Below are 15,363 nucleotides of genomic sequence, written 5' to 3'. Positions count from 1 at the left end.
ACACACACACACACACACACACACACACACACACACACACACACCAGGCCGATGGTGATTACAGACGGATGCTGCCGCTGGTGGTGTTTCCTTGAACTTGTTTCTGTGGTTGGATCAGGACACACGGGGCCCAGCAAACCTTCAAATAGCTGAGGGGGGTTATTTTACATCGTCCACAGGGAGGCTTTGACAGGGGCTCACCTTCAGGACGGACTCAGTGACATGCACAGACCAAGCTGCCCACTTACCATCTCTGTAGATCAAATTGAAATTTAACTAAATGTCTGACAACAGGGTGGGTTAAAGAAATTCAGGGAATCCCATACAGTGGAATCTTATCTGGCCACTAAAAGTCATTCAGAATGGATATTTATTGAACAAATACTCCCAATCTTTGCAGTTAAAAGAAAGCATCCTACTGTGGGAGCCACCCACAAAGAAAGCATCCTACTGTGCGAGCCAACACAGATCAGTGCCCTTATCCCGTACTGTGACGAAGCAAGTGTTACAATGTGGCCCTGTGTGTACATCACTTGGTGAACACGGTGGTGGCACACACCTTTAATCTTAGCACTCAGAGGCAGAGATACGGGAATCTCTGTGAGTTCAAGGCCAGCCAGGGCTACATAGTAAGGCCCTACCTCAAAGGTCTTTAACTTAAATTTAAATTAATTATGCCATCTAAATCGACTTCCACTAGGACAAGCAGTTGTGGGAGCTGCAGGGACTATCCTGAGTGCCTTGTAAGCCCAGGAACATGGCCAAGAGCACTGGGCAGGACAGGTGAGACAGGTTTCCTCACCCTCTTCCCCAGGATGTCCCCACACCTTCTTCTTTGGCACCTCCTGGTTAAAGTGACAGGGAGGCAGTTCTGAATATAGTGCCGTCATATGGCAAAAGCCCCCATCAGTCTGTTTGTGCTTGGTGCCCACCAGCATGCTCACACATTCTCATCGTGTGCAGGCCATGCCATACCTGTCACTCTGCCCCACCTGCGAGGTCATCTGGAATGAGCGTCTGTGCTCAGAGCTCATATAAAGGGACATCCTTGTCTGTTCTTCAGTGTGGATTGTTGGTATTCCCCGTCCAGGGGACACGCAGACACATGTTCAGGCTGCTGCTCTCTGGGAGACTTAGAATAAGCAAAGGCAGAACTGATGTCATGCATTGTTCAGAGGGAAGGTCCCCGGGATGTGTGGAGATCACCGCGTACCTGCCCGGACTGCCTGTTGCTTCCGATGGCTGATGGGAAACGGTTCTTCTATTTTGCTTTCTCTGGGAATGGGAATACCAGGGATGCAACTGTCCACAGCAGAGAAGCACTGGAAAGCATCCCAGACGTACGTGACCCTGTGAGCATGGACCTCTGCTGAGAGCAGAGATCATGGAGCAGATGGTCCTGCTCACCATGGTGAGGCCATGACAGCAGCTCCAGAGCCTGGGTCCTGGCCTGCAGCTCCCCACTGCTTAGAAACAGCCTGTTCCAACATGCAGGTGCTCCAGGGCCGAGAACAGGATGATTGCTAATTCCAGACATTTTTCTGGCTGATGAAGCCAAGAGTCCCAGGGCAGTGGAGGCTGAAGTGGTCGGGTGAGTCTCCCCGTGAGCCAAAGGCAGTGTAATCCTCAGCAGCTGCTCACCTAGAAGAATGCTGCCTGGGGCTGCCGGGCTGCCGCAGGCTGGCTAACTGGGTTTCAGAGAGCAGGTTGTGGGTGGCCCGTTGCCAGAGCTGGGACCTCACTACCATCTGATGTTAGACATGGCATTGGTGAGTCACCTCTCTTGAGGTTCCTGTCTGTAGTCATAATACACAGCAGTGATTCGAAGTAGACTTTGATGCCTGTCCCAATCTCCATCCAAAATACCTAATGGAAAATTAAAAGGGGTCTCTCCGCCGAGAGCACAGCAGACCCAGCTGATACCAAGCCCTGGGTTTGCCCAGTCCCAGAAGCAAACACCTGCGTTCCTAGAAGAAGCCAGCACACAAAGATGGGGCACCTTCCTGTTCTTGTCCTGTGCCAAAGTCCAGTAAACAGGCTTCCTCCCGGGAGCACAGCCCCGCAGGAGGAGGCAGAATCCTCCTCACCAAGAAAAGGCTTGGCTCAGGGTTAGGACCGTTTAACCAGCCAAGTACATGTATGCTATAAGACATTGAATGTGACAACATATGTCCTGTAAAGTCTTCTTAAATACCTGAGTCTCCAGAGTGTTACAGAGTTAAAGTTCCATTTTCTTACCTGTCCCTTATTGAGGACATCTTGAAACAGAAGAAGGAAGGAAGGGAGGGAGGGAGGGAGGGAGGGAGGGAGGGAGGGAGGGAGGGAGGGAGGAGGAGGGAAAGGGAAGGAAAGGAAATATGAAGGAAAACAAGACGAGATATATTCAGCTCAAAAAGTGAAATTCTTTTCATTGTTCACTTGTAAAAAAGAGTTTAGCATATTGCGTGGTGAAGAAGCTGTGACAATTTTCCTCTTTTAAAGGGTATTTATTTCAGAAACCAAGGCTGGAATTTTAGGAATGAGGCATTCTTTAAAATAATCTAGGATTTTTTTATAAACAAAATCCACATGTGATGGTTTCTATTTAGCAAGAGATAGAAACACGTTACTGTCTGAAAATCCTGCATGCAAGTCTATGGGCTGCAGCTCACCTTGCTTTGGGGAGAGACAGCCCAGGTTCGTCTACGGCGGCCCCATTTCCCCGAGAGTTCAGAAAGTACTGTTTCAACTCATGTGGCATCTGCCTGTCCCCCAGAACACTTCACTCTTATTTCCTGCTTAGAAGCCAGCATACCCTTTCCTAACACAGCCATTTGTCAGAGACAGACATAGTCTCTGACTTCCAACTCCGTGGTTCTCAGGATGAAGCTATGATCTGGAGCATACCCCCTCCTCACTAGAGAGCTCTGGACCGCCTTAGCTGGTCTACAAACCTGGTCAACCAGGAAAAAGTACTGCACAGGGAGAGCCCAAGTCCTGCTCTGTGAGCCCCTGGTCATTCTGCTGGGGCACGCGTCCTCCGTAGTCACATTCCCCACAAACAGCATCATGAGAGCATCTAGACAAGCCAGCATCCACAGGCTGACCCCAGGGAGGTCAGTGTGGATGAAGCAGGGAGCCACAGGGGCACCTGCTCCAGCCTTGGAAGCTCGTCCCAGGGCTCCTGGATTAGCACCAGCTCCAAGCGTTCTGCCCTGAGACGTGTGATCTGTAACCATAGCACTCTGGTGTGCCCGCCCCCGTCAGACACTATGTTCAGAGCTGTGCCCTGGCCTCTGCCCTCCCTCCATATGTACTTGGCACACACGTCTCACACATGGTATCACTGTCTTGGGAGCTACAGCAGAGGACCTGCAGTGAAGCATGGCCTCCGTAAGTTACCAAGGTCCCACTCGTTCCCTTGCTGTTTCTGTGGACCACTGTCTTATGCTGAAAAGTGAGAGGTTCTGTTGGTCAACGTGACGGGAAACAGTGACGGGAAAAGCTGTCTTGCCTGAGCCTGCAGTTCTGCTGAAACACCTCCTGACGCATAGTTAAATAAACACGGGAGCTGGAGAGGCAGGGTCAGAGCCAGAAAACAGGGCTAGGCACTAGGGGCTAGCCACACCATGAAAGCCGAAAGTTAGGCAACCTGGCTTGTTAAATCTCACTGCTCACAACTACAGGGTCTCTAACGCAAGAATGGCTGCATTGTGCCCTGGGCCCCACTTGACAGGAGAGCCAAAAATCCCACCTTTAGCAGATAAAACATAACCATTTAATGTCGTGGAGAGAAATTTAGAACTCAAGTTCATGCTCACTTTCCATGGGTTACAGCAAAACCTGGCCATGGAGAGCTGTGGGGCCGCCACTCACCCGGCACTGCACCGTGCACTGCATGCCCCTACCTCTTTCTGGGGTCTCAGGTCTCGTCCCCCTGGTTTCCATAGCTGCTGGGCCTGACAGATACTGCCCCAGGGTGGTGTCGGGTGATCTGCTGTTTGTGGGGCTCGTGATGGGCTTCTGGTGTGTTCTATGCAGAGGAGCTCAGCCGAGGCATGGAGTTGAGTCACACATTGCAAACTATCGCTTGGCTGCTTCCAGAAAGCAACCCCGGGTTCTGGCTCAGTGAACGTATTAGGTAGGGTCTCCCGGGAGGAGCCTGAACACAGTGGTCCCGTGTGCTTAGCGCAGGGCCCATCATGGGTATAGCTTCAGGCATTGATCTACAGATGATGGAAGTCCTTTTGAAGCCATCCTGGTTATCAGCCTGTGCGTGGCCTTAGCAGGAGCCTTTTCTCCCAGGCCCTGAATGAGCAGACAGGCGCCCTTCTCACACCTGCTCATGAGAACACCACCTGATGGGGGACCTGCCTAACGCAGGCCTGAGCAGCAGTGGGACTTCTCTTTGCTGGACTTTGCAACCTAGAGGTGTCCTCTTGGCCCTGCCCCTAGCACTGGCTTCAAGTTTCTTCCCAGGTCAGACTTCTGGGCTCTCCCACTAGCCTGCGTGGAGCGCTCTGGGCTCTGGGCTGCCTCCAGTTTGGTCTCTTAGTCTTTTCTCTCATCCAGCCATCCCTGCCTGGCCTAATTCTGTTTATTCCGTCAGTCCTTTGTCTCTTCCAGTCGGGCCCGTGAAGGGAGCCAATAACAGCAGAGTGCTGTTGAAAGGCCACTGCGGCCCCACTCAGCGTCCTGCTTGTAATGGCATGGGTCGAAGAAATGGTCAGCCTCTGAACACAGGGGTGTTGCAAGGACTTTTCTAGTTGGGTTTTTGTTGGCAAAGAAAGGCATCACAGCACCCAAGTCCATGCAGAGGAGGCCGCCATGAGGTGCAAATGCTACAGGACCAGTACGCAGAACAGACACTTCTGTATCCCGCGAGGCGAGCCACAGGGACTGAGGCCTTTGATCAGAGTCCAGATGTGCTTTCTTATACAGCCTCACATGTCAAAAATTAAAGGCTTAGTATAAAAACAAATGCCGTGTTTTTCTAACCTGAGAAAATGTTCTCTTCAGCATTTCCAGACACCAGTCTACTCCCTTTTGCTTTCTTAAAACTGCACTTTTGACCAGGCTAGTCAGCATATCCTTGTCCAGTTAATTCATCCTGTCTTACCTTGCAATGGCCTGTCACCCTGTTGGCTCAAGGTGCTGTGCCACACCTCATCAGCCTGACCAGAAATTAGCAAAAACAAAACAAAACAAAAAACAAAAACAAAACAAAACAAAACAAAAACCTAATTCCCTAAGAAACTCCTCATTGGCCCGTGATGCTTACACAGAAAAGAACTCGCCTGACACAAAGCCAGTCCTCTGACCTAAGAGCTGCAAGATGAGACAGGATAACAGGGGTCCTCTAGGGACCTGGCTGGATATGCTTAAGAAGGAAGCCCCTAGTCCAGCCGTCTGTCTCGTGGAAGTGTCCCACAGCCAGGTCCAGCTGTGCCTTAACCGGTTTTCTATTTGCCAGCCTTCCAGACGTCCAGCCCTTTTGCCTTTTGCCGCTTGTCTTTACTGCAAGCTCTTCATTCTGTCCCCCACCCTGAGTCTTTGTGTTTGGTTACCTGTGGGCCAGTTTGGCCATAGCTCTGGGAGGTGTTTTCTGTATGTCAAGTCCCAGAGAGAGTAGTTCTTCTGGGATTCAGACTTAGGGCGGTAGATGTGGGGCAGGAAACAGAAAGCTGGCGTTTGTGAGGACAGCAGACGCGGGCGTCCGGGTACCGAGGGGACGCTGGTGCTCTTCTGCCTGTGAGTGACGCACCTCTCACTTTACCCTCTCTGGACTGTTTCAGAGGAGGCAGACCACTACAGCTTCGGAGCAGGCACTCTGTCGAGGAAGAAGAAGGTGCTGGTGACCCTGAGGGACGAGGGTCTGCGTCGGCGTGCCCAGCTCAACATCAGCATGCCGCACGACTTCCGCCCGGTGTCCTCCATCATTGACGTGGACATCCTCCCTGAGACGCACCGCCGCGTGAGGCTTTACCGGCACGGCTGTGAGAAGCCGCTGGGCTTCTACATCCGAGATGGCACCAGCGTGCGAGTGACACCCCACGGGCTGGAAAAGGTACCAGGGATCTTCATTTCCCGAATGGTGCCCGGCGGCCTTGCGGAGAGCACTGGGCTGCTGGCTGTGAATGACGAAGTCCTGGAGGTGAATGGGATTGAGGTCGCTGGAAAGACATTGGATCAAGTCACGGACATGATGATAGCCAACAGCCACAACCTCATTGTCACTGTCAAGCCCGCCAACCAAAGGAACAATGTGGTCCGCAGCAGCCGCGCCTCCGGCAGCTCTGTCCAGTCCACAGACAGCACCACCAGTCACCACAGCCTGCCGGGCGCCCACGCCCTGCAGAATTCTGAGGAAATGGAGAGTGATGAGGAGGCCGACATCGTCATCGAGGGGGCTCTAGAGCCTCACCACATTCCCAAGATGCAGGCCGTGCCTCCAGGCAGCCTCTCGAGGGCCAATGGCGCCAGCCTGGCTCACAGGCTGCACAGAGGGGACGTGGGCCTGCATAGCTCCGGGAGGGAGAGCAACGGCAGCATCCACAGATTTCTCAGCTCTCTGAAACCAGACCCCCGACACAGCCTGGTCCTCCCCCAGGGAGGGGTGGAGGAGCACGGACCGGCCATTACCCTCTAGGGCTGGAGCTACTTGGCAGGCTGAAGTCCCAGACAGACTGTGTTACTAAGACCCCCACGGCTGGCAAGTATTAACTAGCAGGTAGTACTATTAGATGTATAGCGACTCCAAAGGGAAATGCTTTAAATTTTTTGTCAATTTTAAAATAAGGAAAATAATTGTGTACTTCATCTTTTCTTTTTTTCATCATCATTCCTACAACCTTATTCTTTATTTAAACTTTTGAACAAGAATACTATTTTTATAGGATTTTTTTTCCACAGAACTTAAAATATGCACGACTGCAAATTATCTGCGCCAGCCTGACTGCACGTCCAGAACCTTTGCAGAGTAAAACAAAATACAGAGTGCACAGAGTATTTTTAACACTGCTTAAATACTTGTTTTTAAAATGAAGCTTTATAGATGACTTTTTTAAAATAAAAATAGTAAAATTCATGTTTTTAACCAGTTCGTGTAAAACTATCTTGTGATGCCTGAGTGCTCTACTGACCCAGGGTGGCTGTGACAGGAGAATGGAAACTAAAACTGGGTTCCATCACAGAAAGTCTGTTTTCACATTGTTTACAACCAGCTCAAAAAGCCCTCTGGCCTATACTCAAGAACCACTGTGGTTACAGGGATTTGCAGAGCTGTCCCAGCCACGACAGCCAGGCAGTCACTGCTGTCAGCTTAAAGTGGACTTAGGAGTCCAGCAACTCTGCTGGCTAGAAGGTGAGGCCAGCGAGTCCACGTGGGATTCAAAATCAACTGTTCCATCAGTGTTTTCGTTGGGTTGGGTGACTGGGGCAGTTTTAAGACGTCTTCAGTAGAAACGAGTATCGCCCCAAAGGCCCTCAGCCGTTTAGTGGATGCGCGTGTTAGCCTTGCTTCTGAAACGGCTGGTTACTTTTATAAGAGAAGATTAGAGCACGTCGATGTCTGCTCCTGGAACAGAGAGCAGTGGCGGGAATTATCCTAACAAGTCGCAAGGAACTTAATGGTTTTGACAGAAGGTCACTTCTCTTTGACCTTCTTGGAGGTTTGTTAATGTCTGACCCAATTAAATCTTATATGAATTGTGTCTTCTGTTTGGATACAGTGTTGGGAGAGAATATCACATTAATTAACTGAGAACAAACTGACCCAAGTGAATCCTTCATGGAAATAAAGGTTTAAAGTAGCCAGGTCGAGTGCCCCAGCTGCTGCCCTATGGTCTAGCGTCACCTGCTGGTAAGACGCAGAACTGCCCTCTTCGTGAATGCATCTCACTGCATTGTCCTTTGTCCAGTCAGATAGTTTCCTTTCCTTCGGGGAACTGTTTACCGGGCAGAAGCCGCTCTGGCTAAGGATCGTTCTCTCGGCCTGTGTCTGTTTCTCAGTTATGTGCTGAGCGTCATCCACACAAGGAGAGCAAGATGCTCCCTCCGTGGGTCTTGGTGAGAATCCTGACACCCAGATCCATGGCTTCCAAATCGCTAAGAGCAGTTGTTTTGTTTCTGTGCTGCTGCAGTGATCTGGAATGGGTTTTACTAAGACAGATATTACAGAACCAAAAAAACTGCTACTCAGTTCCTACAAGACTTGTTCTCGGCTACACTGCTGCTGGGTATTCCGTGTTAAACAACGCTGTTTTTGCTACCAAGAAAGGAAGTGATGTTTCTCGCCATGCCCAAGTTGTTTGGTAGATGTGAATCAATTAATTCAAAACATTTTTTAAAGCAAAGAGGTCTAAGCTTTGTAAGCTGTTGTCTGTGAGGAATTACATGTGTTTAGCAGATGCCTGAGAGTATTTTTCTAAACAGATCTCTACTCTTACCATTTTATTTCTTCTTTCAAATAATCTGTCATTATATATTAAATTTTTTTTGTTGTACATATCAGAATAAAAAGCTTTTCTTTTGAGTTAACGTGTGTTACTGATATTCCTCTTCCTCTCGGCTGCTGTTCTATTGCTGGGAAGAGATAGGTAACGTATAAAAGGACGCTTGCAACCGGGGCCTGACTTCAGCTTCAGAGGGTGAGTCCGTGGCCGCCGAGGCAGCAGGCAGGCTGGTGCTGGAGCAGTCGCTAAGAACTTAAAGCAGTTGATTCACACATGCAAGGCGTCTGTGCTGGTGAAGAGAGCTAACCGGGAATGGCGTGGGCTTTGGAAATCTCCAATCTCCAGGGACACACTACCAGGAAAGCCACACATCCCAGTCCTTCCCAAACCTTTCCACCAACCAAGACCAAGCGTTCAAATATGTGATCCTACGCGGACCGTTCTCATTCAAACCTCCACGTACACTTTAGCTGCGTTTAGAGTGAGGGAAGAGTGTAAGTGTACATGCCACTGGCAAGATGACGTGGGCACACAGAAGGACTGACTGGCGTGTTTCAAAGCCTAACGTGCCATAACTGTTCCACTTAACCCTGGCACATCCCCTATGTGTTGTTATTACTACTTTACAGATAAGGAAACAGACCTATACTCACATGGATAGATAATCAGAATATTCCTTTGGCGTCTTCGGGGGAAGTTTTTCTGGGTCTTTACACAACTTCCCCTACATTTACCCTTGTTTGCAGTTTTCCCTAACACTATCATTCTGACATTACCAAAACTATAATGCTGTCCTCAGGGCTCGCTCAAGTCTCAAGCATTCTGCTGGCCTCCAAGAGGAAGCACACGTATGCCAGAGAAGGAATAGCACCCGTTTTTATCTTTCCAAATGGCAACTATGAACTACAACATTCCCAACTCAGGGCCGGGAAAACTCAAGCCCTGCACAGATGAGGCCTAGCAATGGCGCTGTCAGGTACAGATGAGGCTTAGCAATGGCGCCGTCAGGTACAGTTGAGGCCTAGCAATGGCGCCGTCAGGTACAGTTGAGGCCTAGCAATGGCGCTGTCAGGTACAGTTGAGGCCTAGCAATGGCGCCGTCAGGTACAGTTGAGGCCTAGCAATGGCGCCGTCAGGTACAGTTGAGGCCTAGCAATGGCGCCATCAGGTACAGTTGAGGCCTAGCAATGGTGCTGTCAGGTACAGTTGAGGCCTAGCAATGGTGTTGTCAGGTACAGTTGAGGCCTAGCAATGGTGTTGTCAGGTACATGCCAGCTGGATACACTTTCTCAAGTTGAGTTTCACAGCCATTCACATCCTGTAGTGTGAGTATGGGTGCTTGGGTGGGAACCAGGGCCACATGCCTGATCTAAGCATGTCTTACAACTCTATTGCCGTGAAGAGAGACCATGATGTGGGCAAAAGAAAGCATTGAACTGGGGCTTGCAACTTTCAGAGGGTCAGTCCCTGGTCACGGCTGGAAGCAGACAGGCATGGCACCCTGACTGACAGCACTACATCCTCATCTATGACAGCAGAGACGGCCTGGCCTGGGGGGCTGAAACCTCCAAACCTACTCCCAGTGACACTGCTACAAGTCCACACCTTCTGGTCCTTTTCAAAGGGCTCCAGTAACGGACCACACATGCAAACATGTCAGCCAACAAAGGGCCATTCTCATCTGAACCAGCATAGGATCATGTCCTGAACCGAAAGGATGGATGCTGCCAGGGGCGGACCTTCCAGCCGTGAAAGTTAGGTGGGCCGTTTAGCATTTTTGGGTTTTACACGAAACAGTTCTGAAAGGGTCAGGAAACGAAGGTCGGCTGACAGTAGGAACCTGACACTTGCAGCTCCTAGAGCTCTGTTATCCGAGTAGACGGGAATCATCGGTGGGACCGCCTGTTTCCCTGTGAAGAGGAGTCTACAGTCCTGACACCTGCTCACACACTTTCCCCACTGTATTCAGGAGCATCACCAGCAGAGTGTCTGCTTTTTAAATTTTAATTTGGTGGAATGTTCATTTCACAGTATTAATTCTCCTGTGAACGTGGGATGTCCTTTTTGTCTTTCAATTCTTAGTGTCTTTGATCTTTCAAAATTTTTAAATGTTCATTGGAGACGCCTTTCCACCTTCTTGGTTAGGTTTCCTCCAAGATATTTTACTGTACTCGAAGATGTTGGAAAGGAAGTGTGTCAGGATCTTTCTGAATGGTTGTTAGTGCATGGAAAGGCTAGTCCTAAATATCTGAGTTGATTTCCTCTCCTGCCACTTTGCTGAATCATTTCTAGAAGTTTTCTGGTATAATTTTGCGATCTCTTACGTATGGCATCTACCCATAGGAGCAATGGCCTCCTATTTGTATCCAGCTGGTGTTTTGAGCACTCTATTGAAACGCAGTGGGAACAGTGGACAGCCCTGTCTCCTTCCTAACGTTGATGGGACTGCTCGAGTATCTTCTTGGTTGAGGTAACACTGCCGTGGGTTTGTCTTACGTCGCTTTCATCGGGTTGAGGCGCATTCCCTCTCACCGTCCTCTTTCTAGGAGTTTTATTATGAGAGCACGCTGGAGTTCATCAAAGCCTTTCCCTTTAGCTACTGTGATGATCGTGTGACTTTTCTTTCAGTCTATTTATAGGACTTACTGACTTAAGGGTGCTAAACCGTCCCTGCATTCTGGATAAAGCCAACTCCCAGGGAACCGTCTTTTTGATATTTGCCAGTTTTCAATTTGCTGTATTTTACTGAGAACTTTTGCATCTGTATTCATCGGGGATCTCAGTCTGTAATTTTGTCCTTTGGTTGTCTTGATCTGGTTTTGATATCTGAGTTAACACTGGCTTTGTGGGCTGAGCTTGGGAGTGCTCTCTTCCTTTCCTTTTTAATGATGTAAGAATTAAATGTGGAGTTTCTTTGAGTGTCTGGTAGGACTCTGCTGTGAATATATCTGGCCCTGGGCTTTTTTAGTTGGAAGGCTTTCTAGTGCTATTTCAGTCTCCTTCGTTTGGATCTGTTTAGTGTTTTGATCTCTTCTTGGCTTGACTTTGGTAGTCTGAACCTAGAAACTCAGCCATTTCTTTTAGATTTTTTCCAAGTTTTTAAAGTATTATCTTACAATATTCTGAATTTCTTTGGTATCTTGTAATGCTTCTTTCTTCCTGAGGCAGTTAATTCGGAACGTCTTTCTTTGTTTTGGTTAGCTGGGCCAAAAGTCTATTTTACTTCTCAAAGAACCAGCTCTTACATTCAAGGATGCTGCTCTTGGGTGGGCAAGTTTACTGGCCCAAGCACCAAGTCCAGGGAAGTGACCATGGGGGAGGGGAAGTAGGGAAGGAGAGTGAAAGGTGTGCACACAGAAGAGAGCAAGTTTATGTACTTTACAGAATTTTTAATATCAATCTTTTTATTACCTGACAATCTGGTAAGATGCATGGAATTATTTTTCTGAATTTGAAATGGTTTGTTTTGTGTCCTGCCTTAATCTTACGGGTTTAATGCAATCCCAGTCAAAATACCTGCCAACGTTCTTCACAGAAAAATGGAAACGAATCCTAAAATCCATTAAAGCCAGGGAAGACCAAAGCAATCCTGAGCAAAAACAGTAAAGTGGAGGGACTGCCATTCCAGATTTATATACACATATATACATGTAACTGAAAACTAGAAATATATGATGTGTGTACATGTAACTGGAAAATATCCGTGTATGTTTATCCATGTAACTGGGAAGAGGAATATGGTTAGTTAGATCCATTCTCTGTCATCCTACACAAAATCAACTCCAAGTAGATCGAAGTTCCATTTAAATGAAGTGCAGAAAGGACTAGAGGAAAGCATAGGTTACACCTACAAGATACAGGTGGACGAAAGGGGTTTCACTCCATTATGTCCAGGAATTAAAGCCAGGAGTTGATGAGTGGGTTTCTGCACAACTAAGGAAATAATCTGCTGAAGAAGACACCCACACAGTAGAGAGGAATCTTTGCCAGCTGTGTATCTGCCAGATGAGTATTTACACAGAACTCAAAACAAAGTCAATAGAACAAATGAGCCTCTGCAAAGACACAGACAGATTCCTCCCCACACGCTGTTTTACAAGAGGGAAAACAAGGCTGGAGAGACAACTCAGTGATGAAGAGCACTGGCTGCTCTTCCAGAAGTCCCCAAGTTCAATTCCCAGCAACCACATGGGGGCTCACAACATCTGTAACAGGATCTGAAGACAGCTATGGTGCACTCAATACACAGAATAAATCCCAGAAGGGGAAAACAAGCAGTGGTAAGAGGCCGGCACGGACCCTCAGGTCCAGAGCAGACTCAAGCAGGTTAGATCTAGAGCTCAGTGTTGAAGTTCTATGGGGAATTTTGTCTCAATTACTCTAAGTTCAGAAACATTGGCAGGCATTTTGATTCTAGGACAGGATGTGCTTAATTTAGACAATAATTTGCAGCTCTAAAGATATATGAAAGAACTTTGTAATAGAATGGACTCATGAACTTATAGACCAAACCACCTCCCTAGATTCCCAGCAAATAACTGAACAGACCTCCACATCATGTTAGGAGCCCATTTTAAACATGTTTTTAAAATACCAAGCTGAAACCATGCTAATGGCTTAGTAGCAACGTCACCTGCTTTTACTACCTCGGTTGTTCAGCTCTTGGCAGTGCTATGCATTGAACAAGACCTCCCACTTGCCAAGCGAGCACCTACCACTGGCTGCAATGGCATCTGTAGCTCAACTTGCCGTTTATAACCAAGAAATGGGATACTGTGTAGGATCTCAAGAGCTGATGTGAACAGTAAGCACTCGGTTAGGAAACTGTACACTCCTGGGTATTAGCAGACATGTGTGCTGCTTAGTTCTGAATGTACAGCTTTTCAAACAAGGGCCCTGATCTCTACCATCCCTAGGAGCAAAGTGAAGGCATCAGCAGTGACATCCACCAGACAACCACGACCCTGCAGCAGAGCTCATTAATGCGATGGGAGCCTCGGCTGCCTTGCCTTTCTGTCTTGGACTTAGAATAAAGACAGCAGCAGTGGCTACCCTGACACTTGCTACGCCTACTCCAGAGCCCTGCACTCTGCCCCAGTCATGTATGTGATCATATGATAAATGCATTTCCTCCAGCACATGTCAACAAACTTAAGCTTTAAAAAATTATCTTCATGGCAGGATGCTTTACTTCTTTTAAAAATGGCCTCTTAGTGTGCTGTCCTGGTGGCACAAGCTCACAGTTCCCGTGGTCAGATTTCGGGGCCAAGATCTCTCTGAGTTTGAGGACAGCCTGGCTACTCAGAAAGACCTTAAGAAACAAACAGAGCTCAGATGGCCCAGGCCTTTTAATCTCAGCACTTGGGAGAAGAGGCAGATGGACCTGTGTACTCGAGGCCAGCCTGGTCTACAGGACAAGTTCCAGGACAGACAGGGATACACACAGAAACCCTGTCTCAAAAACCAAAACTTCACTTTCACACAAGATCCTTTAGCATCTGAAAGCTATTTAAGCTTGTAGTCAAAATAGGTATTAAAGATGGAGTAACAATCAGGACAGCGCTCAGAACTAGAAGAGCTCTGGAGCTGGGGCCTTTTACTTGCTGACTCCTGAGAAGCTGAGGCTTTAAGTAGGCAGAACAGAAGAACAGGCAGCAGTGGTGTCTGTTAGGAAAAAGCAGAGAACAAGCACACGCTGGACAACAATGAGGATAAACGGGCTTGAAGTGGCAGCCGTGGGGCAGTTCCAGCATTTCACTAGTGGAAACTTCACTTGTGGGTGCAAAGTTCAGCTGAGACTGCCTGGGTGGGGGCCTGACTTAACCAGGCCTTCCTTCCGTTGCTCATTAAGGATATTCCAATCCGGAGGGGTGCCTAGCCACAGTAAATACTCTAAACAGACTGGTTTGTATACCCAGGAAGATGCCTCACACCAGGGTGGTTTCTATATCTTGACACTAAAAGAGCTACATAGAAGCCTAAAGACATGGCATCGTGCCTGAACTTGAGCAAGGAAACCAGGTTTAAGTTGTCCATGATGAGTTTTAGCACAAATCCAGGAATAGTAGCTCAAATCCCGAGCAGACTGAACCACTGGATGCTTGCATGAACCTTAGCTTCTGCCTCTGTACAACACAAGGTGCAGAGTAGCATCAACATGAGAGGCTACGGGGAGTCTGTAAGGGTAACATGTAACACACGTTAGGCACACAAAGCCTTCCTGGTTCTGGAGCTCAGACAAGTATACACCGCCCTGCCTAATTTAGAGTAATGTTTTAATGTTATAAGAATTGAACAGTTCTAATTTCAGTGGTTTAACAAATTTTAATTCAAAAATAGACACTCTGAAAATTAAAAAAAAAAAAAAATAAGGTCCAACAGGCTCTGAATTTACAAGAGTATACCAACAGTCACAGATAACTGCCTCGAATCAACACTTTAGTAATCACATGCAAGTGTCTTTTAAAACTGCCATACAGCAACACTGCAGCGCTTCCCAGAGGTCATCAAGCTCATGTTCTGAAGGCCAACCCCTGCTTGCGTCACCCGGAGGGGTTGAGGGGTGATTTGGACCAGAGCTGGCCGGCCCTCATTACCAAGTCTGGTGCTTTACATTACCTATCGTGTAGGGAGAGGGGAAAAAGCAAGATTTGGCATCGGCAGGACTGTGAGCATTCACTGTTCACCATCCCTTCATCTGAAGACCTAACGCCCACACATCATCCCCAAGCTGCTCTAACCACAGGCAGAGCTTGGCTGCCTGTCACCATATGCCCGAAACCCGAATTCTCCTCAAGTTGTGTCTAAGTCAAGAGCCGGACACGAATGTCGATCCTGGGCCCTTCCTTCCCACTGTTCACAAGCAGTTCCAAGGAAGTGCCTCAGGGTTTTCAGTTTAGTCTAAAGGCACTAAAAATGTCTTACCTTTGAA

General features: G+C 48.2%; 1 protein-coding gene across 1 annotated transcript in view; it reads left to right on the top strand.

Annotated features, from left to right (window-relative positions):
• Window positions 1-8,517, top strand: part of Pard6g (par-6 family cell polarity regulator gamma) — a 69,267-nt gene extending 60,750 nt beyond the window's left edge. The window contains exon 3 of the mRNA XM_032885341.1: window positions 5,775-8,517. Coding sequence (XP_032741232.1) covers window positions 5,775-6,628 — 854 coding nt within the window. The 3' untranslated portion in view covers window positions 6,629-8,517. The remainder of the gene's footprint in view (window positions 1-5,774) is intronic.
• Window positions 8,518-15,363: the final 6,846 nt, after the last annotated feature.

Source organism: Rattus rattus, chromosome 15 (assembly GCF_011064425.1).
Source record: "Rattus rattus isolate New Zealand chromosome 15, Rrattus_CSIRO_v1, whole genome shotgun sequence".
Classification (NCBI taxonomy): Eukaryota; Metazoa; Chordata; class Mammalia; order Rodentia; family Muridae; genus Rattus; species Rattus rattus.
This window is presented reverse-complemented; position numbering and strand designations above follow the sequence as displayed.